At 36.0% G+C, this 22,174-nt stretch overlaps 1 protein-coding gene across 8 annotated transcripts in view; it reads right to left on the bottom strand.

Moving 5' to 3' along the window:
• LOC148947248 (zinc-regulated GTPase metalloprotein activator 1-like) overlaps positions 1-22,114 on the bottom strand; it is a 261,597-nt gene extending 239,483 nt beyond the window's left edge. For 7 of the 8 annotated variants that reach the window (XM_089097347.1, XM_089097351.1, XM_089097346.1 and 4 more), the window contains exons 1-2: positions 22,035-22,110; positions 7,606-7,804 (exon numbers count right to left, since the gene is read on the bottom strand). In XM_089097347.1, the coding sequence (XP_088953473.1) occupies positions 7,606-7,795 (190 nt within the window). In that variant the 5' untranslated portion in view covers positions 7,796-7,804; positions 22,035-22,110. Of the gene's footprint in view, positions 1-7,605; positions 7,805-22,034 lie in introns of all 8 variants that reach the window. The other variant, XM_089097348.1, reaches the window with a different exon arrangement.
• Positions 22,115-22,174: the final 60 nt, after the last annotated feature.

Genomic DNA, 22,174 nt, shown 5'->3' with positions numbered 1-22,174 from the left:
AAACGCAAAGCAGGTTATCTCAGTTGGGGTTGTAAGAGTCCATAAGGATTTAAAAGAAAATGGTACTAGACTGGAGGGAAAACTTGGGATGGTGAAGGAAATTGCGTAGCCTTGGTTGGCTTGGTGCTGCAGCAGGTTGTTAATAATATTTTAGTATTAATTATTTAATATTATGTGCATTACAAAACGCAAAAAAAAACTTTGTCAATATGTTGTGCAAAAGGAACTAAAGTATTTGCCTTTTTTAATTATCATGTTATTAGCCCTTTCGGTATGCAGACAATAAAAAATAATTAAATAGAATAGTTACTGGGAAATATTTAACAAATCTCCTTCGGGCTTTTGAAACACCCACGTTTCAATACTATATTTGGCCACTGTCATTGCCGCGGCTTCCAATATTCTAATCTTAGTTCACAGACTTAAATTCCTATAGCAAAAAAACTGCTTTCAACCCCCACCCCCTCGGTAGAGATGGGGTGCTAAATGATGGAATCTTTAAATTCCAATGTTATTTTCGGTCTCCCAGGACTTGAATTAATAGGAAACGACTTTTTAATCCAGAATATATTGCAGAAATTTAAATTCAAGATCATTCTTCTTTTCCCCTGAAAAAGGGGGAGATTTCAGCGGGGGTGATTTTCTGTTGCACAAATGCCAGGTCAAAACCATATTTTTACTGGATTTTAAAACTTGTGAGGGTGGTTTGAGCCCGGGGCGTCCCGAGGGGGGGGGAGAGGCGGGGAGGAGCGTGCCCCCCCCCCCAACTTTTTTCAAATTCGGTAAAAATTTTCGCCGAAGGCGAAAATATTGGCAGAAATTTTGCAAAATCAGTGGAAATTTAGAAAAATTCTTTATTTCTGCAGAAAATTTGGCATAAATCAGGTAGCAATTCGGTAAATTTTGCAGAATCGGCAGAAATTTTGAAAAATTCTTGACTTTTGCAGAAAATTTGGCATAAATCAGGTAGCACTTCGGTAAAATTTACGAAAATCGCCCCCCAATAAAATGAGTCTCGGGACGCCCCTGGTTTGAGCTATTAAATTATGGAGATAAATAAGAAGATTGGAGATAACTTCATCCTAGTTTTCATAAGTAGTTCCACATTATAAACACAGCTCCTCTGCAGAAAACTGTAAAATAAAAAGAATAGTACTATCTTATCCTTATGCTCTTTATGACTTGTTTTGCTGTTTTTCTGTTAATGCAATGTTGTTTTTCTGACAATGCAATGAGACATTGTTGTTCTGACAACCTGGACAGTAATACTATTTTCTGACAACCTGGATAGTAATACTATTTTCTGCCAACCTGGATAGTAATACTATTTTCTGACAACCTGGATAGTAATACTATTTTCTGCCAACCTGGATAGTAATACTATTTTCTGACAATCTGGATAGTAATACTATTTTCTGACAGCCTGGATAGTAATATTATTTTCTGACAGCCTGGATAGTAATACTATTTTCTGACAACCTGGATAGTAATACTATTTTCTGACAACCTGGATAGTAATACTATTTTCTGACAACCTGGATAGTAATACTATTTTCTGCCAACCTGTATAGTAATACTATTTTCTGCCAACCTGTATAGTAATACTATTTTCTGACAACCTGGATAGTAATACTATTTTCTGACAACCTGGATAGTAGTACTATTTTCTGACAACCTGGATAGTAGTACTATTTTCTGACAACCTGGATAGTAATACTATTTTCTAACAACCTGGATAGTAATACTATTTTCTGACAACCTGGATAGTAATACTATCCAGGAACGTGAATCTATCAACTTGATAGTTTCTCCATATCTAATACCACCTCGTCACTGTTATTTATTCCTAATGTAAGCAGCTTAGTCTTCTTAGCGTTAACTTACAATAATTAAAAATTGCATGTATAAGGAAAGTAATGGGGAGGAGGTGTGTCTATTTATGAAGTCGATAAATTACAAATCAATCAGAAAGTACACATTTCTTTACAAAGAGTTCATTTTCTCACCATCATCAACAACCGTAGAGTTTTTAGAATATTGTTTTACGCTTTACAACAAATAATGACAAGTATTTATCACTTTTGAGAGAACAATTCATCCCAAATGATTAAATTTAGCCTAGATTTTACAAATACACAATGATACAACGAAAACACATACACAATGAGACCAGTAGTAATGGCTAGGAAAAGAAACATCAATACGACCAATTTCGTGTCCTGAATGATACTGAACTTGAAACATGGTGAGTGAATAAGAGTGAGGGACTCGGAATTGCACATTATGTCAGTAAGTTCATGTTCTGTTTGTACAAGGGAGTTGACAAAACTAACTTATTTATATTCATAGCACTTCTCAAATTTAATCCCATTTAACTTTTATTTCTTTTCTTTTAAAGGCTACTAATAATATTGGAGAGATCTCCAAAATGTTGTTTTACCTTATTTCTTCAATCTTACTAAAAAAAAAAAAAACTGAGTAGTTAATTATGGTCACATAAAATAACGTGGAAAACAAAACCCTACTTTTTTGCTATGATCTCTGAATCTTATTTGTCTCACAGGTTTTGATGCGATCTGTATTTTAAAAATAGTCAATATCTTCCTTTTTTAGGCAAAATTTTATCTTGCAGTTTTCCTTTTTTTTTATCTCGCACAGTTCCAGAAATGATTTGGACTTCAAACACTTTACTTAAAAACATTTGCTTTAAGTCTATGATTATTCACGGAAGTGGGGATGGTGGAAGCCCATGAAATTATTTTGGAAGATCAAAATGAACCAAAATTGCAGCTTTTCACGTGTTTAAGGAAAAGATTGGTAACTTGTCAGGAAAAAATGTGTTTTTTAAACGCCTTCCCCCTCCTGGGTTTTTTTAAGGCTTGCGCTGTCCCTTTGCTTTCGAAATATGGACTTACATAAAAACCATGCTAGCAGTAGTCAAGATGTAGATCATACAACAAAGCGTTCTCCATACAGTTACTATATTACTAATTTACGTGTAACTTAGAAGAAACCCGAAAAAACGTTGTAACATAACTGTTTAAGAGAATTGTTAAAATCTGTTAAGTAGAATCAGGAAGCAAAATGAACGTGTGCCAGGTCTGAAAGTAAACTACTTGGAGATTATACAACGTCCGTCTCGTGTGGAGCATAACGTTATCTCTCAGATACACAAGATGAAAAAATTGGTATCTCTTCTAGATTGCAAAGAAGTCCTTCTGAAAAGGTATGCCTGGATGACCCAAATTCTGAATTTGTTCTTTGTGAAATTTTCGATAATAGTCAAATTTTCTTAAATTTAGTATGCACATAAAGTTCAAACCCGGGCGCAGACTGAAACAAAGCCAGCTGTTATCCAGCTCGTAACTGAAGAGAGGGGGATTTCCAGGATTAAATTCTTCCAAAAAGCACAGCTAGCTAATCATATCTCAATCAAACTTTGCAGGAACAAAAATACTTGTACTTACTCACATGTACTTGCTTCACGTTGTAAGCCCCTTAGCTCATCTTGGAGTTCAAGATTTAGCGACACGATTGGCTCCAGAAAGGTCTATGTGCAGTTGATGGCTTGATGATAGACAACCGCTATCGGTCGTAGCATTTGCTGTATTTCCTGAACCCACAAAGCGGCTCCATGCCAGAATTGATGGTGGAGACCCAGGTTTTCGTTTGATCGCCCGGTCGCTTCCTCTACGACGCAAACGGGAGCAGTGCCATTCCAGGCACTGCTTTGATATCACGTCGTCGGGGTGTCGTAGTACATGGCCAAACCACCGGAGGTGTTTACATTTGATGAGATTTATTATGGGAGGCTGGTTTCCAGTTTCACCGTGGATGAAATCGTTGCTAATTTTCATGAATCACCTTACCTGCAGGATATACCGAAGATATTTATGATACAAGACATTCAGATCCAGGGCTACTGAGGTTTTTAGGGCCAGATCTCGCAGCCGTTGCATCACAAATCCACAATTTTGTCTTTAATGTAATCTGGTGCTTGTTCCATAGGAGTTTCCTCAGACGGTGAAAAACAGCCCAGGCCGAAGAAACATCACCTTGGATTTCCTCTGTAGCGCTGCCGTAGGGGTCCAATAAGGTATTTGAAAAAAGTCAATTTCTTCGATGGGATTTCCATCAAGCTGGACAGGTTCGTCTCCAATGCGGCTTGTCCTCATCGTCGTTGTTTCCTGCTGATTTATTTGAAGACTGACGGATTTGCTCTTACTATATAGGTCGTCGAACATAGATTGGGCATCTTGGATGGACTCAAGAAGTAGACTAACATCGCTGGCATAATCTCGGTCCGTTACTGACAGGGAAGGGCTTATTGTAACGAATTGATACCGCTCAGTTTCTTTTAGAATTCAGTCTATTAAGAAGTTAAACAAGGTCGGGGACAGAACGCACCCTTGACTTACCCCCTACTCAATATCAAAAGGTGAGGACAGGCTTCCATCAGTTCTAACTTGAGCTCCTGCACCTTAATGGTATGTCTGAATTGTCAGATTAGCTTGTCAGATGCGCAATCCTCTATCATGGCGGCCCATATGGCGTCCCACATCACTTGAAGTCAATGAGCACCTTGATTGTCTCTTGTTGATGTTAAAATCTATACTCTAGAATCTGTATTAAGCTGAATATCTGGTCAGAGCAGCCCATCCCGTGCCCAAAGTCTCCCAGGTTAGTTATAATTCTCTTACCATGAGTGTTGCGCAACATGTATAACAGTATACAATGTATAACATGTATCAAAGGCAACGCTACAGCGTTGCCTATAGTAAAGTCCATACGGCTTCAATGTTTTTTGTTTTGTTTTTTTTTCCCAGAGGCACTTCAAATGGATGGGTTCGTCGTATAATCTTCAAATGGGGCTCATTCGATTGGAAATTGAGAGTTCTAGTGCCCTTTTTAATGTTCAAAAAGTGATTGGAAGGTAACTAACACCCCTTCCACGCCCATTTCCTCAAACACATCCAATCAAAATTTCGAGATAGCCATTTTGTTCTACGTAGTTGATTTCCAGAGAGAAACTATGTTTTTGAGGAGGACACTTCCTCCAAAGCCCTCAGATCAAGGGTTGTAAGTTATGCCCTGGGGGCATATAAGGTTTTTATAGAAAGCTTTGTCGTAGAAACTTCAAAAAGGGCTCATTCGATTAGAAATTAAAACGGCTAGTGCCCTTTTTAATAGTCGAAAGTGATTGGAGAGCAACTAACCCCCTCTCACGCCGACCATTTCCCCAAACATTCAATCATAATTTTGAGATAACCAGTTTGTTCAACGTAGTTGAAATTTCTGGAAATTGGGTCTTTGAGGATGACAACTCCCCCCCCCCACAGCCCTCAGGGCACGGGTTGTAAGTTATGCTCTAGGTTTTTCTACCAAGTTCAGGTATGGAGTGGAGATCCTGATTCTGAACTTAAAGCCGAGGAATGGGGTTGGAAAAATAAAGATAACTTCTTGTACCCATTGACAACTGACGTCCCACCAGCCCCTCGTCTGCTCCTGAAAATCGTGAAATGCTCCTGTCAACTGGAATATAGCTCAACGAGACATAGCTGCTTTAAAGACGGCTTAGCTTGCCCTTCAGCGCGTAAAACGTACAAAGGGACTGCATGTTTTAACTCTCCAAGAATCGAAAGCTATAACGATGAGGAGAACGTAGAAGATTAGGTATCTGAATCAAAAGAATAAGCTATGAATACTAGTCGGATTTTTCTGTCTTTCAAACGTTCATGAAGATGATTCGATAATTTTATCAGTTGTGAAGATTAGTCAGTGTGTTGATAATAAAGAGGAATTTTAAATGTCGGCTGTTGAAAACTAGTTTCATAGATGATTTCCCTTTTCTAATATTTTTCATGCCTTAATAAACATCTTGCAATCACTTTTTTTAGGCTGACCCATCAGGTAATGGAGCCAGCGACTAACAGATTCAGGCTAACTAATTATTAGATCTCAAAACCGACAATTTAGCCAGCGAAAGATGGTCTGGTAAAAAAGGGGGTTACAACAACGAGAAGCGTAAAAATCACATATTGATGATTAGGAATTTTTTTTTACATACCGTACACTAAATTTGACTCCATTTTCGCACTCATCTCGTCTTTTCACATCAGAATAATAATTCAGATCAAGAAAAAACAACATTTACCGGAACTTAATGTTTTTGTTAGGAAAATGAGAAAAACAACACAATACGCAAAAAAAACTAGTTTTGCTTTGACCTAGTGCAACTTTGGATATGTTGTTCAGCTTTTTTTTCCTCTACAACATGGTGTAAAAACCATTTATGTTGCCATCTGTTTGGGGTCAAACTCTAGTTTGCCTGTACTATAAAGAGTAAACAGAAAATAGAAATTTCTAATGATTTTTTTTATCTGATCCAAAGAGGTAAATGAAACATTCTAGCAGAATAAATACCAAATATACAAGGAGAATACCATTAAAAGTCTGTAGCAGCTAGCAGCTAGATACACAGTGTTATCTCACCCTGTTTAGATTTTACAAAAATAAAGAGGATAATGTGGCAAGGATATTTTTAAGACAATCAATTGCTGAGGAAAACCGACTGAATATTTAGTTGAATAATTAGAATATTTAATTGAATAATATAGACAGTCTTAGTTGAAACTTGCATAATGTACTGACATTAAGACTTGTCTTTTTATCATAAGTTGCATTTTGTCATTATTCTTGTTTTTGTTTTGCTGAGGGTGGCTATTAGACATATAGCCAAACTATTCAATTAGTTCCATTCTACAATTCATTATCTTTAAAGTTTTGATTTTCAATTTTGAATCTTCATTCTTAAATTTTCACTAAGTTCTTAACATATGGCAGAAAGTGCCTTCTACTTACAAAGAAAATATCCACAGAGACTACTTACTAAAGAGTTATTTGACCTTATATAGTATTCCATGGGCTTTTTTAAGGGAGGGGGGGATCTAATTTTGAAATTTTGAATTTGAAAACATAACAATGAAATATTCCACAGAACTAGAAAAACTGGTACTTGTTAAAAAACAAAACACACTCAAGAATTACGCTTAGGTTAGATATGAGAAAACAGGTTTCATAGCAACAAAGAATAGCGAAGGGTGATAAAATGCATTGGACATTTATAATTTGGGCTATATATTTGCACATTAGGGAGGGGGAGGGGTTAGTTTAGGTCAGGTATGCTGTCAAAACACATTACACCCCCCCCCCCCCCTACCCCTAACGTGCATATATATAGCCCAGATTATATTATTATATAAACTATAGGTTATATGAAGGTTATATTTCATTAGGATTAACCTAACTTCACTTCTTAGATGTGTTTTGTTTAAGTAATAAGTACCAAAAAACTTTTAATACAAAATCTATCAAACTGAGTCAAAACAACATAGTTTAAAATCAAAGGAAGTCAGACAAAAAGTTGGTATAAAAAAGTTAAAAGTAGAGTTGCATAAAACAGCAATTTACTAGCAAATAAGAATACCTTCAGTATTCTTGAGTGTCTAGCTCGGTAATACGAGCTAGACACTGACAAGCCAGAGTTTCAGCCAGGGATACCCTTATTGTGGTTGTATTTAGTTTGTAAGTAAAAAGAACCCAAACCTTCACCAAATTCATTCAATATAACAGCAATTCTTTTTCCATGTTTTTCAGACAGGACATAATTTAAAAAAGTTGTTTTTCCTGATCCAAGTTGACCTGTTATGATAGTGATTGGGACAGCTTTTGATTCCATTAACATATTGGCATCAGATGTTTCAATAAGAAAAGGAGGGGTATCTTCATCATCCATCTTTTATGTCTGAAAGAATGTTGTATAAATTAACTAAAAGATAATGTCATTCAAAATTGTGTTGCATCTTTAACCATCTGCAACTGATCTATTACCATCTTTTAATATCTGCAAAATTGCTTTATTGATTAACTGTAAATTATCCGACAGGAAATAATAGGAAGTAATGATATGGTGCCATAACATTCAATAAATTTTTAAAGACAAAAGAGGGTAAACCAAAAGTCAAAAATTACCTTAGAAGTGAAGCTCAAAATTTGTACAAAAATAATGGAAGTTTTTAGAAAAAACAAGCAAGCATTACTTGCAGAAACTGTAGAAGTATTTTTCTTTCAATCTTAGAAACGCTTCCTGTCTCAAAGAAACTGGAACAAAATTCCTTTGGTTAGCAGTCAGCAATTTTTTAATACTTTTTTTTTTTAATAGGAAAAATCTTAATAATTTTTTTTAATAGGAAATGGGGAAGGAAGGAAAATCATTATTGTCAGTATAGCTTTAGATGCTTAAGGATTATCTTCTTGAAAATGTCTATTATCATTGGTGATTATTTGTTTATTATCATTATTTATTATTTATCATAAATAATTTATCATAATTATTATTTATCATAAATAATTTATCATAATTATTATTTATATAATAATTTATCATGTATATATCATTATTTATCATAACTTATGTATATTACTAGTTTATGTTGATGTCTATATAGGTACATTAGCCCAACCCTCCAGTTTCACCTCAATGAGGGTCCCACGCTACAACCTCACTGAAGGTATACATTAGCCTACACCTTTAGACTAGTTCTCAGCCCACACTTAACAAATTCCAAGAGAAGGTATTGCAAAATAGGGCAAGGTACACTAAATGTAGCAGGGGTATCTTTTACCATCTGGAATTTATCAGTTTACCATCTTTTACTATCTGCAAAAATGTTACATTAACTAACTACAGAATTATGCTACAGGAAATAGTAGTGCATCTTTTAGCATCTGAAATTGATCTGTTTACCATATATTATAACCTGCAAAACTTTATTTTAATTAACTGCAAAATAGTGTTTACTAAAGAATATTGGTCTGTATTTTTCAATCTGTTTACCATCTTCTACTACAAGCAAAAATTTACATTAATTAAGCAAAATATTATGCTACTGAAAATAATGACACATCCTCTGCCATCTTCAATCTATCCATTCGCAATCTTGTATGATATGCACAGTATTGTATCAACAATCATCTGTTTACTATTATTTACTACTTGCAAAACTGTTGTATTAATTTCTGGAAGATTATGCTGCTGAAATAATGGTAAATCTTTTACCATCTGCAGTATATCTGTTTACCCTCTTTTACTAACTGCAAAAGTGTTGTACAAGTTAACTACAAATTTATGTTTTTGAAAACAATGGTAAATATTCTACTATCTGCAATCTATCTTTTCGTCCCTATTCATTTCTTACAAAAAAAATTATACTAATTAAATGCAAAACCCTATGATTAATTTTAAAAAAAATCCGAGGGAAGTAAAGAGCGAAGCTGAAACTTAAAATAAACAAAAATCATTACTTCAACTAGTGCAAATAAACTAGCTGGTGTTATTTCCCTGTGTTAGTAGGATTATAGAAAACTAGCGCTTTACTGAAAACTCAAAACAATATAGTTTTGGTACAATAAAATCAAACCATTTAAGGACACTTTTAATAGTATAAGAATAAGCATTTTAGGATTGTTGCTTAATTTTTTTTCGTTTAATATGGCATATGACAATTAGCTCAATCCAATGATTGACAGTCGTTTTAGATCTGAAAATAACATTCCATGATTATTTTGTAGACAATTTCAAAGTGAAGCAATTTTGATAGTATTTTGAAATAATGTGTTGTACAAGTTAATACAAAGTGTTATACAAGTGTTAATACAAAAGTGTTGTACAAGTTAACTACAAATTTATGATATGCTGCTAGCCCTTGAAAATACTTCACTTTTATTTTTGAAATTTCTGTTATACCTTCTCTTGAATACTTCAAAAGAAGGGTTTTCTGGTGTTAACTCTCCACAAGGTAGTACTGAAGAAGCATACCTAGTTGAGGATACAAGCTGCAGTTTAATTTAGTGGATCCATTCCCCTATGCTTTACAGTGTGATGTCTTTTTCACACTTTTTCAAACAGTGGCGTTCTTCACACTTTTTGCTAACATCAGTGAGCTGTAAGATCTTTTACTATCTGATCAAACAGTGTACTAATTGACTCCAAATAATGGTTTGGCTTTTAACAATCATCTGATCGATCAATTTATTTTATTTTACACCATGCAAAACAATTGTGTAAATTGAATGCAAAAATTACATTACTGAAAAAAACGAATGCATCTTTCATTATTTGTAAATTTATCACTGTACTATCTTCTGTAAACATACGTTGCTACATGGAAAAATGTCATACAGTATTAAATAACTGAAAATTATAAAAACTCGTCTTCCCAACTGGTTACTATTATTTCTGCTGTTTTTTTCTTTTCTTTTCTTTATATAGGCCTTTTGCTAAATGCAGACAATTGGGAGTTTCTCTCCTATATTATGCAACCATTACATCCCTCTATTGTAAAAATGTTACTATCCCTCTTGGCCTCTTGTAAATTGCATTGGATGGTTTTATTATCTCAATTACCAAAACTATATCAATTTTGTATCAGTGCCATTACTGGCAAAAAAATAAGTTTTGATTTTTTGATGACAGTTAGAATTAATAAGGGAAGCCTGTAATAAATGTACTTTGGCAAATTCCACTCCACCTTTTGAGACCACTCTGTCGTTTATGTTTAGGGTTAGCCCACTTGTCAATAATTTTGGTGTTTCTTATATGGTTTTGAAGTATGAAATACAGCAAGGCCGTATCCAGGGGGGGGGGGTACCCGGTTTGAACCCCCCCCCCCCGAAATTTTTGACCGAGTCGAAAATTAGTAAGACCTAGGTAAAAATCAGTAAAATTAATTGAAAACTGAGTCAAAAATTAGTAAACCCCCCCCCCCCGAAAAAGTCAAAAATTAGTAACCCCCCCCCCCCCGAAAAAAATCCTGGATTCGCTCCTGAAATACAGCATAGGAAAGTCAGCCAGAACTTACACACTTGTCCTCCCACCCCCTATCATTGTCTTATTTGATTTTTTTAAATGTCTTTTTCTCTTCTGTTTTTTTTTTTTTTTTTTTTTTTAATTGTTACTCCACCCTTATACTTTTCTGATGTCAACTTATAAGAAATCAGAGAATCAGAATTTAACAAGAGTGACAACCACAGTGAATACTGCAACTGATCAGATTTACTATGTACTGTTAACATTGTGAATAGCTGGCAAATATACTGATATCTAGGCTAGAACTGCAAAAAAACTAGCCACATTAGGCCTGTTTTTTTCACTCATCAATGTGCTAAGATCACATTGTCAGAAAACGCTTAAAGGTGAAATCTTTGAATTAAGATCTTACATCTTTTGTCGTTTTATGCAAACGTCTTTCATCATTCTGATCAGCGGTCTGAGAACAATGATGAGTATATCATCAAACCTCTCTCATCATTGTTCTATATGGCAGAACAGTGGCGTTCTTCATAGTTTTTGCTAACATCAGTGAGTTGCAAGATCTTAGAACAAAGATGAGTTAAAAAACGATAATCTTTGCAGAAAGATGCAAGATCTTAGATGCAAGATCTTAGTGCTAAAAAACAGCCCTATTGTATACACTGGGTAAATACGACCCTCGTGTTGGAATTTATCCTGTATGGGGTAAGTCTGACATGTCGGATTTATACGAAATTCGTGTTTTTGCGGGGTAATTCCGACACCCCTTGTATCTCTTGACTGATTTGAGAAAAATATACTAATAAATTGCAGTAATTACTTAAACTATCCTATTAACTTATCAGCTATTTAGAATCGTTTTATCATCTCTCTATTCTTCGTCACTATCAATTAAAAATGGCTACCTACCTTGTGGCCAACAAAAATGCCTTGCAAAAATTTTGAAATTCCTTTAAAGCGATTGAAAATGGCGGAAACATTGAAGGCTGTTGTCAAGTACCCAAGCCAAAGGAAGAAGTTTACATATGGAACCACATAAATTTTTAATCTCTAACCCAGATAAGATGGGGGTATTGGAGTTACCCCTGGGTTGGACTTACCCAAGTTCACATACTACAAGAAGCCCTACTGGATTACACTGTACTTGTAGCTAATGGGATTAACAAGAATGGAAAAAAGCTCTTACTTTTCTTCTGAAAATATTCTGTATCACAGATGCATGTTGTGCTGCACCAATTTATCATTTCAATGTTTGGTACTCAAACCAAAAAGCATGAGAGACTTACAAGAGTAAATACAGGCAATAGTGTAAAAAAATTACTAATCTCATCTGGCATTTAGCAGTTTTCTTTTTCAGCCTACCAATGCAAGATTGTCTTTTCAATTCTTTCAAATTTCAATTCTTGCAAAAGGAAAAAAATTAGATGAATTATCACTCACAGAGAAATTTTAGGTTTTATCCAAGAATGTTAGAGATTAATTACATCATCAAATATCCCATCTTCTTTAAATTTGTCTGCATTTTAGCAAATGTTCCAAATGCTATTCTGTTAGTGGTCCTAGGAGCTTTTCTTACTTTCTCAGTTTCCCAGTGGCATCAAATCACAAAAATTTAGGTGGAGCAGGATTTATTTTTCAAAATCTAGGGGGGGGGGGGAGAACCTGTCGTTTTTTAAAATGAAAATAACAAAAATGATTTAATCTTTTTACAATGTAAGTACTCCTAAAAAGGTGATTATTGAAATATAGGGGGTAACATGCCCCCCCCCCAAATAATGCTACTGAAGTACCCATTCTCTTTCACTTTAACTGAACACAAATACTAGCATTATCACACTGTTTTAAAATGATATGCTAGATGGCAGTTGGCTGATTGAACTCTGTGTCTTGTTAATTGTCTGTCTATGGCCATAATTAAAAATTGTCAAATACTTAGGCTAAAAACATGTCATCTGATTTTTCTTTAGATCAAGGCAAATGAATTTAAAGCATTTACTGATAAAATGTGCAATATTATTTCTTTAGTTTCTATTTAATAAAAAGTTAATATTCAATTATTGTAAGACAGTAGCAGGATAAGTGGAAGTGCCTTAAAATGTATGACAAGCCTACAAGTAATAGCAAATCTGAAACAGTTTTGTAAACACCAGTTCTGTTGTGAACCATTTGTTCTTCTTTTTTGAAACAAAACTCTCCAAAAATAAAAATAAATAAGTGGTTTTAATACATAGTTACATCCTTCAGTGATAGCCATTCCCAATTGTTGTGTAAATTTTTGATGGCTTGATTAATCAGAAGCAAAGTCAAATTTCAAGAGTAACTTGTCTTTTGAAAAATAATCAAAATACAACCTAAATTCCTAAACAGATTCCTTTTGGCCTCCAACAAGTTAGTCTTCATTTCTGCCACCTCATTACAGAACTTCTATTTCCTCTCTTTTTTCTTACCATTAGTTTTTCTTTTTTTAAGGCAAGGTGCCTTAGGTGATTTTTCAGAAACTGATCCTAATACTGGTTGGTCAAATACCAAGAAATTGGAATACCCAATGGGTGAAATCCTTGTATCTTCAATCTGAAATTTGTAGCTAAAAAGTAAGTACTGCTAAAGTCAATTAAAGTCTAAATTATCAACTACCTTAAATTACCTTAAATCACAGCTTGGAGCGAATTTAAGGATTTTCCATCCTTGTAATGCTCCGCGATGACATCTAATGGTTTTTTTTTTTTTTTGTCGTGATTCACTTGTTACATTTGGGTTGTAGACTCAGCAGCTTCCCAGTTGTAGAGGAACTCCTGCTGTTGCCAATCTTCGTCAAGTCTTTGCTTGAAGGCAATCGTCGAGTCTGCAGACACCGTATCTTTAGAGAGCTGATTCCAAAAGTTGGTTATTTGTTGGCTGAAGAAATGGCTTCCCTCTTGGAGAGAAGAGTGCTTCTTGAAAATTTTCATTGAATGTCCTCTTGTCACAAGGCGTTCTGGGGGAGCAAGGAGACCAGGAAGAGTATTTTTTGAAGTGACTTTGTGGGTTAGAATCATGTCACCTCGCTTCCTCCAGTATGTGAGAGTAGGGAGCTTCAGATGACGCAAACGCTCTTCGTATGGCACTTGTTTGAGGCCATCAGCCATCTTAGTTGCTCTTCTCTGTACTTTTTCTAGTATTTCCCTGTCCTTCTTAAAATAGGGGGACGCCAGGGACATTCCAATCTCAAGGCGTTGACGAACTAGTGCCTTGTAGAGCTTCATAAATACTTTAGGACGCCGGCTAGAGATAGTTCTTTTAATAAGTCCAAGGGACTGGAAGGCAGAAGAAGATACAGATTTTGCATGGGTACTGAAACTCAGCCGATGATCAACAATGACTCCAAGATCTCTTTCTTCAGTAACTGCAGAGCGGGGGTTACCTTGGAGATGGTACTGCTGATGTGGATTATGTTTGCCAAAATGAATGACATGACCTTTTTCAGCATTAAAAGAGGAGCCATTTTGCAGCCCAGCTTCCAAGAATATCAAGGTCCCTTTGTACAGATTGGAGATCAGCAGCTTTGCCAACAAGTTTTGAGTCATCAGTATAAAGTGTGAGGAGGTTCGAGAGAAGGTTTGGTGCATCATTAATATAAAAGTTGAAGAGACTCGGTCCAAGGATGGTCCCCTGGGGGACGCCACTTAACACAGTTATGGATGACAATAAATGAGGAACACCTTGAGAATCATAGACCCTGACGGCTTGTGTTCTTTCTGATAGGAAACTCTGTATCCACTGCACAGTAACACCATCAACAGCTGCTGCCTTCAGTTTGGCAATCAGGAATTCATGACATACCATATCGAAAGCTTTTGAGAGGTCCATGAGCAGCATATCAACAGGAAATCCTCGATCCAGCAGTGATGTTACATACTCGTATGTCTGTATTAGGTTAGTGTCCACGGATCTACCAGATCTGAAGCCATGTTGAGAAGGAGTTAGTATGTTGTTAGTTTCAAAGTGCTGAATGAGAGCTCTATTTATAAATCTCTCAAGCACCTTTACAACCGCAGAAGTGATGCTGATGGGATAGTAATTTTCACCACAATCCTTGGGGTCTTTTTTGTGGGTTGGCATAACATTTAACATTTTCCAATATGTAGGTATCTCTCAGTTTCTTAGGGACAGCTGAAAGAGTCATCACAGAGAAGAAGTAAGTACATTTCTACATTCTTGAAGAAGCCTTGGGTGTAACCCGTCAGGTTCTTTGAACTTGTTAACATCGAGTTTATCGAGGCTAGATAAGACCATTTCTTCAGTAACTAACAGGCTAGGCATTGGGGTAGATACAGAATGTGATGGTGCTGCAGGGATGGTTGGACAAGACCGGGTGGTAAAAGCAGAGGCAAACTGGACATTCAGTAAATTAGCTTTATCTATCGGCGACGAGTGCGTTACCCCGTTATGCTTGAGGTCAGGAATGGTGTGACGGTTAGGACTTTTAGCAGAAACATGCCTCCAGAAGGATTTGGGGTTTGTCTTGATATCAGTGGCAAGCTTCTACTTATATTCAGACTTCTGTTTCCTAACTGAGTCCAAGACGAGATTCCAGGCCTTCGCATACCTTAGCCAATTTTCCTGTGTTTTTTTTCTTTTTGTACCTTTTCCAAGCTCTGGCTTTCCTATTGATAGTCCTCTTTGTATCCTTTGTGAGAAACGGAAGTGTTTTTGGTCGTCTTTGATAAATAACACGAGAGTGCTTCTTTTCTGTTGACAGGAGAGTTTCCTTGACATTCAACCATGACGTGTTGATATCCGAAGTAATGAGCTCTGACCAATTAATTGATACCAATTCCTGCTGTATTTCATGATAGTCAATAAAAGTTTGAGGGCGCAAGTTAGTTTGAAGACGACTATTCATAGACAGCACAGAGAGGATACCGGTAACTGAGTGGTTGCTGTTACCAACTGGAGGAAGAAATTAATTTCTGATGAGAGAGTCTGGGTCACTCAGAATTACAAGATCCAACAAGGAAGGGTTCTGGTCACCATGGTGCCTTGTGGGTTTTTCAACCGTTTGGTGAAGGAAATTGTCAGATAAACAAGACACAAATGGTGAATCCCAACCGCCAGATGCCGGATGACCAAGTCCATCCACCCACTCAACCAAGGGGAAATTAAAATCGCCAATTATTATCAAATCAGATGCAACCGTTTGTGATACAAAGGAAGCCATTCCATCAATAATTTTTTTAAGTGATGATTCACATTCTTCAAGACTGTGTGGGCTAGGGCTTCTGTAAATACACCCAATACAGACTTTTTTGTCATGAAGATTAATATCAAGCCATAAACTTTTAACCCAAGGTACATTAAAAATAGGAAGGTTGATAACACTAACCTGGAAGCTTTCTCTGACTTAGACACCAACTCCTCTTCTGCAGTTTGGCTGTCCTAGATTAGTGAAGCACTGAAATCCAGATATCTGCAGCGAACTCTCAGTAGAAGGAACTGCAGTATACTTTGGCAGAATCTTCTTCTTTTTCTAATTCACAGCAGGCGGGCTATTCAGTTGATACTATTTAGCCTTTTTCTTTTTGCTTCACTCTGTGGGCAACAGAGCTACTGGCTTGGTTGTCTCTTACTTATTAGACATTCTCAGATATCTTTCAGTAGATCTTTCGACTCAAGGAGTTCAAATATAAGATGATAAATATCAATTTCTGTGCTCTGTGTGCAGGTATAGTTGGCTAGGCTCTTGGCTGATATTGAGATTTTGTGGTGTTTGAAGCATTTTAACAGGTTACAAAGCAAGGTATGTTGTGCAGACGTCAGCATATTACATTCAAATAGGCAATGGTCAATTGTTTCATTATTCATATTACAATGCCTGCAAAGAGGGGACAGGGGAATTGAACCACTTAAATTAGAAAACTTATATGAGAATGCAAGAAAATTTAGTCCATTTGTTCCAGAAAAAATTCTATGATAAATTTTAGAAAGATACTTATTGGGAAAGGGGGAAAGGATAGCATTGATCTTATTAAAATTAACATCTGATAGCCTCCATTGGTAAATATCTCTAGTTGGGACTGGTCTCCCACTTGGCTGGTCAATATTTATAGTATTTTTTGCTATTTCATCAACCTGATGATTACCACTTATGCCAGAGTGGCTAGGAATATACTGAAAATAAGCTTTTATGCCACTTAAAGCAAGATTATCTATAATACTCAGACAATGATAAGTGTCAATGTCCAACTTATACTGAGGAGCTGAGGCCAGCAACTCAAGGCTTGATAGAGAGTCTGAATATATGATAATATTATTTGAATTTGCAATAAAAGGTTGATTTTCCTTAAGGTGTTCTAATGCCGTGATTATGGCATTTAACTCAGCAGACATTATAGATAAATTATTATATAAACTCTTGCCCATTGCAATTTTCAGGTGAGGAAGGAAAGCACCACTTGCAACCTTCTCATTCATTTTGACCCATCAACAAATATTTGGAAGTGATTTTTATAGGTAATTGTATTAAGTTCTGCAAATTTTTTCTGGACAAAAGCAATAGGTGTTAAAACTTTATTCCACTTTGAGAAGTAAGTATTTATTATAGGGCTTGACCAATTCAAGGGCGGGGATTGGGGTAAATTGGGGGTAACAAACTTTGCTGGTATGGGGAACTTCTTCTTAATATTGGCATACTCATCTGGAATGCCTCTATACATGGCTGGATTTCTTAACCTATTGTGTAGTGTGTGTGAGCTATTTGATTCAATTTTTGTAAGATGTTTTGTCAAGAGAAAGCTACGTCTCTCCCTTATTGTTGTTAACCCACTCTCCATAAGCAGAAACTTGGTGCTTGTGGGTTTCCTAAGACCAAATATGAGAATCTCCACCAAACTGGCAATATCTGCTGCCTCTTCTTTTAAGAGCACTTGGGTTTCCAGAAGCTTGTTTGTAAGAGAGTCAACATTGCTCAAGATGACACACAGGGTGTTATTTTTCCAAGACTTTTGTGACATGCCGTCTAGCAGCAGAGGTCCAGGAGCTGCAACTGTGATAGACACAGGTGGCATGGAAGTAAGTTCAGAAACAGCACTTACTTGAATTACTTGAGCTATCACATGACAAGAAAAGTTCACTACATAATTGACTAAGTTCATTTTCTGTAGAGGATATGCTTATATCAACACTTGAAGTATTATGAAACAAAGAAGATAACTGCAAGAAAACAGGGCTATTTACAGGTGAGGGACAAACTGTTAGATTTCCATTGCGGACTGGTTTGAGGCTGGCTTTGGAGTTTTCCAACTGTGATGAACAGCTATGTTTTTTTACACTATTTGTCCTTTGAAGATGATGAGATCTGTTTTGCCAGCGTTTTTTCGCCTCTTTAGCTCAATGTATTTGCAAATTGATGTATCAAATAAACTGAATAGCTGGCCTAGACACAAATAAACATTACTATAGTAGAGCCTTACAAATTTGCAATACTATAACTACAGGTCATACTACTAATTCCAAAGGGGTGCGTCTTACCTCAAAATCACCATTATTACATCTTAAAGTACAAATAATAATAATTGAAGCTATATAAGTTAGTTGCATTTCCTAAGTTCTCCTGCCTCCTCAAAATTCCCAAAGTTTAGAAACTTGCCCCCAGATTTAATAAGCATGTAGAAGCATTGTAAGTGCAAACCCTCCCCCCCTTCCCCATAATTTAGAGGATTAACTTATAGGATCATCAGTGCCATTAGGAACATGTCCCTGTATCAGCACTCTCTAGATGCCTGTCAGTTGGTTTATCAAAGTTTTTTCTTCTGAGTCAATGACTATCTGGGTTTTGCAGTTTAAACCAAGGGTAAGGGTCTGCCTTACTACAGTCTATGTGTCATGTGTGTAAAAATGTTCTCTCCAAAATTGTTCCAGGTCATTTTTGAAACTATTTAAAGTTCCATATTTCACAACTATTTCTGGGAGTGAGTTCCAGTCAGCCACTGCTTGGACACTCCAAAAATTAGCCCTTGATCTATTTACTGCAATGGCTTTGAATATTTTTTTTTTTGTGTCCTTTTGTAGTATTTATTTTTGAAGGGTGAAAATACTTCTGGAAAGACAGTTTCTCCAGGTTGTGCTTTACTTTGTACAGCTGTATCTGGTCTCCTCTCATTTGTCTATATTTCAGGGTGGGTATGTTCAGTTTGAATAGTTGTTCTTCATAACTAAAGTTTTTCAAACCAGGAAGAAGTTTGGTGGCACATTTTTGGACCTTTTCCAGGGCAGCAAAGTTTGTTTTATAGTGGGGTCCCCAAATCACATTCCCATGCTTTATTGTAGGTCTGACAATCTCCTTGTAGAGTTTTACAAAAGTATTGTTGTTCAAGTGCTTGAAACTGTGTCTGATCAGCCCAATAAGCTGTGAGGCTTTGGAAATAGTTTTCTGGATGTGCTCATGAAATTTAAGCTGTGGATCAACAACAATGCCAAGATCTATTTCAGAGTCAACAAGTGTCAGTGGTATTCTGCAGCCTGTTTAGTTGTTTATTGTTAGTTGGGGCACAGAAGCAGTATTTTTCTTCCCCATCCACAGGACCTTGGTTTTGATGCACTGAAGTTGAGACCTAGGCTTTGGAGGTTTTCAGTTAAGGTGTCATTGTCTTTTTGTAGTGTTGCTACATCTTGAGATGATATGAGCTTCCTATAGAGTTTTGTGTCATCTGCATAGATTTTGGTAGTGCTGATAATATTTCTGTTGATAAAGAGTATGAAGAGGAGAGGACCAATCACACTACCTTGTAGGCTATCACCCTGCTGGTCACTTTTGCTGAATTCAAGATGATGTCACCCACTCTAGCTTTTAGGGTTTGATTTCTGAGGAATGATTCTATCCAGGATAGTATTGGTCTTGGCAAATTAAACTACCGTACTAGAGTTAATCCATTAGCTTTGCATGTGATATGCTCTCAAAAGCTATTTTGACATCAAATAGGATGCTATGATGCTCTTCCAAGGCCTGTGTCCAATTGTTGAACATTTCTAATAATTATGTTTTACAGCTTTTGCTTGGTAGAAAGCCATATTGGTTGGGATTTATCATATTGCTCTATAATACATGGTACAATAGTCTATCTCTTATGCATCCTTCACAAAGTTTACTGACTAATGATGTCAGGAACACAGGTCTCTGAGAAACTTGCCCTGTTGCAGAACTGTATAACAGTTATGTTCTTTCCTTACTTTTTTTTCTTACAAAAAGTGGATTGGTCTATACAAGGTGACAAACTTGGTCGCCAACTTTATTATTCAACTTTATTATTTGTATAACAATACTGCAAAATCAAAAATCACCTCTGGAAAAGTGTACATTTTCATTAGGAGGGATAGGAGTATTCTCATCTTTTAGCTAGTAAATTAATTTAGAAAATGAGAAGTTGACTGTACTGTCTATAGTTTAAGGCTATATCTAGGCAGTAGAGGAGGCAGAGACAGGGCAAGGTAGTTTTCTTCTTTTGATTGTTCACCTTTCTTGTGGATGAGGACAACAACTGCTTCAGACCATCTTGATGCTATTGTACCTTTGTCTATAGAAGTTTGAAAGAATTTTTGCAAAGGTTCAACAATATATTCTATGCTCTCTTTGAGCTGTAGCACTTCAATTCTGTCTGGGCATTTGGATTTGTCTGATTGAAGTTTCTGGAATTGTAGTTTGATTTCTTCCTTAGTGATAAGGACTTTCAAGTCATTTGCCTTATGGGATGGTTCAGGGTCTGTTTATTTACATAAACAGACTGTTTATTTACATTAACACCCATTTATCTCACTCTGAGGAGTGAGATAAATGGGTGTGTTACTGAGTCAAAGTCAAAGGTTATATACAAAGTTTGTTGAGTTAGTTAGTGAACACTAGTGGTAAATGTTTCCTTTCCTCAACTACTTTGTTAGCTGGAAAATAAACATACTACTGATGTAGATTTTAACTCTTTCTGGATAGGCTACTTACTGACATGGAAAACTTACTTACTCCTAGCCCTCTTCCTCCCCTAAAGCAGGTCTGGGGCCATAATTAGAAACTATCTAATACTTGAACAAGTCAATTTTTCTTTGGATCATGACAAATGAACACAATGTATTTAGTTTTCATAAAAGTCTGCTGATTTTCTGGTTTTTTTTTGTTATTATTTATTAATTGCCTGTAGTTGGCATTACAAACTGACTCACTACAAGAAAAGCACAATAAATAATGCAATATACAGCCTAGGGCTATATCCAGCCCCAATAGGGAGCACTGAGGTGCATTTGCAAGGTTAGTAATTGTTATATCCAGAAAAAGCTTTAAAGGCACATCAAGGAGTATTCTCATCTTTTAGCTAATAAATTAATTTAGAAAATTAAAAGTTGACTGTACTGTCTATACTTTAAGGCTATATCTAGGCAGTAGAGGAGGCAGAGACAGGGCAAAACATTTTGTGATTCTGTTTACATAAACAAAACTTCCAAGACTTGTCACAAATTTTGGTAAGCTTGTCCATTGCTCAATTAATTTGCTTAGCAAAAGATGTACATCAAACTTAATACACCTTTTAACCTTCTTTCTAAAGATACTGGTCACCATCCTGAAAAACATATCAGATTCCTTCCCCCCCCCTTGTATAGGGTTGGATATAGCCCCAAGCTTGGGGTCGACTACAGCCAAATGCTATTTACAAGACTACTGATTTTTGGGTTTGCAATATTTTTTTTGCTTATTTCTCATCAAAAATTGGTTCACAAGCTGCCCCCCCCCCCCTCTAGACCTTCAAATTTACATTAGATAGCCTATGGATGAAAAAGCAGTTGATAAAACTCCATTACATTATCAACTGCCCCCCCCCTAGACAATATGCTGCCTACACCCATGGGGAGGTTGTCATAAAGACCAACATTATATTTACAGACTGTCAAATTGGCACATTAGGGAGTGGGGTTGAAGTAAAGGAAAGTGCTTTCAGGAACAATCTAAGTATTTTTTTAATTTATTTTCAGAATTTTGTAGTTTTTTTTTTAGTATGCCTAGTTGTATAATAATGCCGAAGTGATCATTATGTTTTAAAAGAGCATAAAAAAGGCATTAAGTATGCCAAGTTTGTTCACCTTATCCCAACTTAAGCAATGATATCATTTAAAAATTTACTGAACAAACAACTTAATGGGAACTCACATATATAATTATTCCAGGATCTCTAATTGACTCAAAAATCATGTATGTTGACCCTTTATTTCGTCTTTGATTGCTGCACGTTATTAATTTTTAAAATGCAACTTTTATATTGCCAAATTAAGAATAAATTTTGAACTATT

This window comes from Artemia sp. Qi Xiang Cuo, chromosome 11, assembly GCF_049724085.1.
Source record: "Artemia sp. Qi Xiang Cuo chromosome 11, ASM4972408v1, whole genome shotgun sequence".
Lineage (NCBI taxonomy): Eukaryota > Metazoa > Arthropoda > Branchiopoda > Anostraca > Artemiidae > Artemia > Artemia sp. Qi Xiang Cuo.
Note: the sequence above shows the minus strand (reverse complement) of the source record. Positions and strands in the feature narration are given on the sequence as shown.